At 39.0% G+C, this 7382-nt stretch overlaps 1 protein-coding gene across 1 annotated transcript; it reads left to right on the top strand.

Moving 5' to 3' along the window:
• The first annotated feature begins 1410 nt into the window (after positions 1–1410).
• On the top strand, positions 1411–3488 carry LOC147303809 (ictacalcin-like). The gene is made up of 3 exons (XM_086280564.1): positions 1411–1523; positions 2825–2970; positions 3181–3488. The coding sequence occupies exons 2-3, from the start codon at positions 2833–2835 to the stop codon at positions 3319–3321; spliced, it is 279 nt and encodes a 92-aa protein (XP_086136690.1). The 5' UTR covers positions 1411–1523; positions 2825–2832; the 3' UTR covers positions 3322–3488.
• Positions 3489–7382: the final 3894 nt, after the last annotated feature.

Raw genomic sequence — 7382 nt, 5'->3', positions numbered from 1 at the left:
AGGGGTCTCTGTATTTTCTTCTTTCTGTTGTTACAATTTAAGTGGGTCAGAAATCCATATTTTGCACATGGAAAGAAACCATAACTGTTCCATCCATGCAGTCTTACAGTAATGTAGAATTACTGTCCTTTATGCAACTTGAACTGTGCCTCACATGGCAATCACACTTTCTATATAATGCAGTGCAATATAACTACACTCAGTTTACCACTTATTTAACAACATATACAATTAATACTTATAAACAAAGCATGTCTTGTTAAGTGTAAGAAAAGACTTCATGTCTGCTGCCTCCTCTCTGATGGATATTTACTTTTACAATAACAGATGCAACAATAAACTGAACTTTCAAATAATGAGTTAAGGGTATGCACAAATAGTCCCAGTATGTAATAAATTGGGCAGCCAATCATAAGAATGTAGGCCCAAAGGTGCAAGGGAGCTAAAACAGCTTGTTACAGAAAGAAAATAACAAAGGGGCTTATTATTATATAAATAAGACTCATGCAAAGCAACTCCAAGAATAAAAATATGGTACTGGAAACTTTGACAATACACACATTTTGTGCTATTCTTTGGATTTACTGACAACACTGCTTATGCTGTTTCTTTATTTGGCAAGATGATCAGCTGAAAAACAAGTCAATTATAAAACATGAATCCTATATTGGAACCAATGAAGTTATGATTCCTATACATTCTAAGCCTGCTTCCTCTCTCCTGAAGCCAAACAAAGCAGAGAAGAATGCAGGAAGAGAAGCCTCTGAAGATTTCTCCTCAAAAAAAGAAAGAAAGCGCTAATCTAAGATCTATTCAAATCAGAGAGTGATTACTTAACGTAAACAAAAAGGAAACCTGTTATGAGTCTGGCGAGAAGCCTGCACAAAACAGGGCTGATCTGTTTCTTTCAACATGAGCCCAGCGTGCTCCAACAAGCCACGTCTCTCCGCCACTTGAGCAGCCAGTGCCTCGCCTCGTTTCTGCCGTGCCCCCTCCAGCCTGGGTGAGCGAAGCGGGACGCTCGGCGAGAGCGGCCGTCAAATCCCTGATGCATGACCGTTACAGGTCATGCATGCGGTCATGCAAGATTGTTACATGACCATTATTTATTTAATTTACTTTAATAGTCTCATGCAAAGAGTCCTCTTAAAAGACACAGGACCCCAAACTTTACATTTCATATTTTATTGTCTTTTGTTCTGCAGCAATTCCAGATTCAAAAGCAGTCCTGAGATCATAACGTAAGAAACATTTTGTAAAACATGCTGCAAGTTTTTAGAATTCTCCAAATCCTCAAATGCAAACATTCACTGTAACAGCACACGAGTGTCGTGTTTGTTAAAGAATATGTTTTAAAAAATGAAGGAAGGAGGAGTGGTTGGAGATGAAAGGAGCATTCTAGAGGGAGGGGGGAGGGGTACTGGGTGTGGTGATGTATAAAGCAGCTTTGCCACCCATTGGTTCATCACAACAGCTCTACCAAGATCAACAGTAGCCTCCAATTGTCTTAAACCTCAGCACTGGTGAGTAGAAAATCCTACAAGTGCTTTTTTTTGTTTGTTATCTGCTTTTATTTACTCACTCTAAAAACTTTTCCAGGTTTGTTTGTTTGTTTGTTTGTTTTAATCCAGCAATGCTCATTATAGTTAGTTTTGTATGAATGCACATTAAGCATTAGCAGAAAAGTATTGATGAACTGCAAAGTTTGTCACATCCATGTGGACTTTAATGCTTAAACTTCTCTTCTTGCTTATGAAACTTGATGCTGCAAAAGACTGAGCTCATTTTGTCTAAATCCCACTAACTTGTTTGGAAACTCATTTTTACGGATGCATTAAAGTTTTTGGGGGGTTAGGAGCGATTCTCACCTTTAACTGCAACCTAATTGAGGAATGATGCGGTACAGGTTTTGTGCTCTCTTTCCTTGTAACTCCCTTCGGTTTCCAAACTCTCTGATGCCAAAGTTTCTTCAGCTTAGCGCACCCTAGGGAGGGAAAAACATTGTATGATTCACAACATAACCACTAGCAAATCTCTTGGGTTTATACAGTCAAGTGGAAAGAACGCATAATTTAGATATACTATGTTAGAAGAACAGACATCTGATGTTGCTTTGGGGACTTTAATTAAGCTGCAACCTGCTTCCTTATCTCCTTCTGCTGTTGCCATAACAATGTCCTGTGTCACTTGGCAGAGACGCTACATTAGAGACCGCTGAAAAGGGAAATAAGAGTGGTGGGGCCCAGGTGGATATCTTGAGTTTATTTTTATCAAGCTCCACTGAGAACCCAGAGAAACTTTGGCAAAGACAAACAGTAATATCAGCCACTGTTTTCTGCTATGAACTCCAGTATGCACTTGCACATGCATATGTTTTACTGCATGTTTACATATATAATTCCAGAATTTAAATATATTAGCAATGTAATTTGCAGAAGTGGTTCAAAAGTAACTGAAAGGAGCTTCATTGCATCATTATTTTAGGCAAACCTAAAATGGACCTCACAGGGTTAAACGACTCAATCTCTTTCACTCTGGTTTTACCAAGCAGGCCCTGCCTATTCCCCTTTTCCCCCCTCGTTTAGTTCTAAATAATTCCTCGTGTTCCAAATATCAATGATGTCCTTTGTTAAGATCCTACATTTGACCACAATACCACGTGATTCAGCCTAATCTGCACCAGATAATGAGTCATAGCAGAATTATGTGTAAACGTTATTCAGAGGAGGCATCTTTCTTTAATCAGTGTGGATTTCCTGCATAAACAAATACCACTGCAGTTTCAGACGTAACATTTTGTTTTCCTTCTGTCTCCCTAAACTAGCCCTAATCATGTCTGACATCCAGCAGGCTATGGCACTGCTCATTGCCGCCTTTCATAAATACTCTGGCAAGGAGGGAGACAAATTCACCCTAAGCAAGGGAGAGCTGAAGGAACTTCTTCAAAATGAGCTTGGAGACATATTTGGCGTGAGTGGTCTCTATCCTCCTATCTGACACCCAGTAGGTTGCCTGAAAACACTGGCATACTGATGCAGAGCTTTTACTTTGAGAGAGTGGAAAATACACAGATTTTCCCCTGTGGTTTGCGTAACTATTTGAGCAGAAGTAGGCTGAGCAGTTCTTTGTTTTATGATCACTTAGTGTCTAAATTTAAGCTAACACTTTTCTCCACTGCAGAAATCCACTGACCAGGCAAAACTGGACAAGATCTTCAAGGATCTGGACATAAACGTGGACGGCACTGTGGATTTTGAAGAGTATGTCACGCTGGTCACCTGCCTCACTATGCTCTGCAACGATTTCTTCACCGAAAAATAAGGATCCAAGCGCCACCTTGCGGCCAACTGAGAGAGCTGCCGTTCGGTGACAGGAAGTGTCCCTTGACAGCTGTTTTGAAGAAGATATAAACACAAATATATGACACTGAATTCAAACTTGTACTGAAATCCAAAATGAAATAAATCTTTTTTTTTTCCTCTCTGAAAGACTTGAGTTGCATTTTGTGCATTCTTTAACTGGGAGAACTATTTGTTCCAGTATTGAGCAATTGCAGAATCTTTGGAAGGCTTATGATAACAAGAATGTTTGCCTCGAAAATCAAAATGTTTCTATCAGCAGAGTTCATGCTTTGCAGCTGAAGTATCGTCTAAGTTTCCTGAAGTGTCTTCAGGAAAGGAGCAATACCACTGCAAGTTCTGACAGGAAGGATGTCACCAACGCTGACAGAGATGCAGAACTGAAAATATCTACCAGAGCAGGCTTTTTGAAGTTGCACTGAAGAAACTTTTGAAAGAAGCAAGAACACAAGCCTGATCTCACTAATAAAAAGTGAACTTCTTAAGCAAAACATCCTTATATCATACATCCTTAAATTTAACACACTCTGGGTTTCAATTTGGAACCCATTTCCACACAATGAATTAAGATGTGTAATATTCGGAAATGACACAGGGGAAAAAGTACTGAATGCATGAAGAAACAAGAAACATTTAATGATGGGCAAAACTAGCGAGCTCTCTCGGGCCCTTTGCAACTTTATTGTTGCAAAACATACTGATTTCATTGGTTAAAGAAGAATTTCTAAACTACTGAAGGTTTCAGTGTTGGGGCCATAATCCGAAAGTGGAAAGAACATAATTGCAGCATAAACCGGCCACGACCAGGTACTCCTCGCAAGATTTCAAGCAGAGTGTCATGGTCAGTGGGGGCAGACCGTGTGGAGAGTGTGTGTGGTGGACCCAGGCGCGAACACAGTTGAGGAGATGGGAGTGAACTTAAACTGAGAGTGAGCCTTTATTCAGGCTGATGCAGAGGGGAGTGGACAAAACATAACAGGGACAGAGACTGCAACTAACCAAAAACCTAAACAGGAGAAACACTAACCTGACTGAAAAGAATAACTATGATCACTGTGAACAGAATGCTGTGCAGATGCATGGTAACTGTGAACCAAATAGCGTGACGAAACAGACATGAACACGACCTGCACGGAACCTCATCGTGCGGCTGCATGAAAAACAACATAAACCAAATGGCAAACATGAACTGCACAGACTCCTGAAAAACACTTAACTTGACCAGGGGGCGGTACACAGACGACACAACAGCAAACAAAGGAAGACTGAGGACTTAAATACACACATGAGGTGATCAGGGGAAGTGGAGACACATGAGAACACAGCTGACTCGAATGAAACATAATGACAATACAGGGGAGAGTAACACTAACTACAATGAACAAAGAACACCAGACTCTTACAAAATAAAACAGGAAACACGGAGACATAGACATGGAGATAAAACATGAGATGAACTTAACCACAGACATGAAACATGACATGAATTTACTGAGTACGGGGGGAGATGACAGAAATAACTAAGAAATAAGGTCTGAACAGCAACCTAGAAATTAACTAGTTTGACAATGAATACAAAAAATACATAAAACTCAAACACTGGGTCACACGACCCAGTACCGTGACACAGAGGAGTGAAAAGAATTATCTGAAGAGTTGAAAGGAAACAATAGTTAATGCACTCAACCACGTTGCCCTGTATCCATGCTCATTGCTGAAGAAAAAGCATGTTAAAGCATGTTTAAAGTTTACTGAACAACATTTAGATAAGCCTGTGAAATACTGGAAGAAAATCTGTGAAAATCGCCGTGATGTGGGACTGTTTTTTATCGTACGGTACTGGCACGTTTCATATAATCAAAGGAAGGATGGAAAAATATACCGAGACATTTTTGATAAAGATCTGCTGCCATCTGATGAAGATGAAATGCAGACAATGATCCCAACTACACAGCCAAGGAAACTCTCAGTTTGTTTCAGAGGAAGAAAATAAAGCTGCTAGAATGACTCAGCCAATCACCTGACCTGAATTCAATTGGAAATCTATAGAAAGAACTAAAGATCAGAGTTCAGAAGGGGCTCACGGAACCTTCGGGATATGAAGACTGTTTGTGTGGAACAATGGGCCAAAATCACACCTGAGCACAGCATACGACTAGTTTCTCCATACAGGAGGCATCAAGAAGCTGTCATCACCAACAAAGACTTTTGTGCAAAGTGTTGAATAAATTTCAGTAAGCGTGTTCAATACTTTTTCCCTGTGTCATTTCTCAGTTTTATACACAGTTTAAGGATATCTGTGGTTTCATTTCTTTGCATGTGTGGATGTGATCAGTTGTTACTGACATCTGGTGAGAATTTCACATCAATAACACCTTTAGAAATATGTTTACTTAGAAAAGTGGTGACGTGTTCAAAACCTATTTTAACCGCTGTACTTTTTTTGATTGTTTGAAAATTAGCTACTCTGCCTTGTTCGCTTGTTATCCTCCAAAAATAGGGTGCTGTCTTGAGCAATAGTGCTTCAGACTTTCTGAAGGTGTCCCTGGACTTTGAGTGGCTCCAAAGTCTCATTAGAAATAGTCTCAGCGTAAGGAAGCTATAAAGAAGTCATTCTTAAGATAGGAAAGCAAGGAGAAAAGACTGCTATGTACTAAATTACACAAATATTATAAGGTGAAGGTATATTGCAACAAAACTGTGACAGACAACAGAAAAAAAAACAACACAAAAAATGTTTTTTAGGTCATTAAAGAAACCTGGAGAGCTAATCCTGAAGACTACTTAAAGAATTGGCTACTCTAACATGTCAAAGAATAGGCGGTCATACCAAAGATTTTTGGATCATTCAAATTCTGTTTTTGTTGTTTGTGCTGTATTTCCATGTAGCTTTGTCCAGGTCTCCATAAATCACTGCATCTATTTCCCATTTTCCTAGAAAACCATGACAACAGCACATGACTGCACATGACTTTGCATGTGTAACATTTAAGTAACTCCTGTAAGACTGAAAATGAATTAATACTTGGGGCATAATATAGCATTCCTGTTTATTTCATAGCTTTTGTTGCATAGTTAGAGTGTGTGTTGCACTGCTGCATATAGTATTTTCAAAAAGTTATCCATCTCCCACTTTTGCTACTTTAATTGTACATTTTTTCTTGAAAATTAATCAATGAATGAATCTTTGGAATTCTAGGCAATCGTTCGCAGTACTAATACGATGGATATTTGAGTCATGTGAAAAATAATTTCTCACAGGCTTCTATGCAGTCCTGTGAAAAAATACCTACAACCCATGATTCAGTACTTGTAAAACCACATTTAGCAGCAATAACTTGAAGTAATCACTTTCTGTATGACTTTATCGGTTTCTTGCATTGCTGTGGAGGAATTTTGGCCTACTCATCTTTACAATGTTGGTTCATTGTAAAAGTCGCCTTGAGGCGACTTTTGTTGTGATTTGGCGCTATATAAATAAAATTGAATTGAAATTGAATTCAGTGCATTGAGGTTTGTGGGCATTTGTTTTTGCACAGCCTTCTCAAAGTGCCACTACAATATTTTTATCTGGCTGAGGTCTGGACTTTGACTGTGTCATTGTAACACTTTGAGTCTTTTTTTTTTTTCATTTATTCTGTTGGAGATTTGCTGCTGTTCTTATATTTATTGTCCTGTTGCATGATCCGGTTTCAGCCAAGCTTCAGCTGTCAGACAATTGGCTTCTCAATTGACTCGAGAATACTTTGGTATACAGACGAGTTCTTAGTCAACTTAATGACTGCAAGGTGGCCAAGTCTTGTGGCTGCAAAACAAGCCCAATCACTATCAGCAGTTTCACCGTGTCTTCTGTGTGAAACAGGAAAGATAGTAATGCGAGGAAAATAATATCTTACTGTTCATATAAGATAAAGCAGGGATTAAACGCTTTTATTAGAAGTAGAACAAAAACAAGAGAACAGTTAAAACTAAATAAAGAAAAAACAACTACAACTATTTATTCTATGAAGGATTCCACTGGGA

The sequence above is a fragment of the Aulonocara sp. 'chitande type north' Nkhata Bay genome, linkage group LG22 (assembly GCF_057382095.1).
Source record: "Aulonocara sp. 'chitande type north' Nkhata Bay isolate Kocher_YH1m ecotype deep benthic linkage group LG22, A_spYH_male_GT1.1, whole genome shotgun sequence".
NCBI lineage: Eukaryota > Metazoa > Chordata > Actinopteri > Cichliformes > Cichlidae > Aulonocara > Aulonocara sp. 'chitande type north' Nkhata Bay.
The sequence above is the reverse complement of the archived record's forward strand: the minus strand, read 5'-3'. Positions and strand labels throughout refer to the sequence as shown.

Coding starts and splice junctions, on each gene's coding strand:
- LOC147303809 (XM_086280564.1), top strand. CDS start 2,833: ATGTCTGACATCCAGCAGGCTATGGCACTGCTCATTGCCGCCTTTCAT. Junction 2,971..3,180: donor AGCTTGGAGACATATTTGGC/GTGAGTGGTCTC, acceptor TCTCCACTGCAG/AAATCCACTGACCAGGCAAA.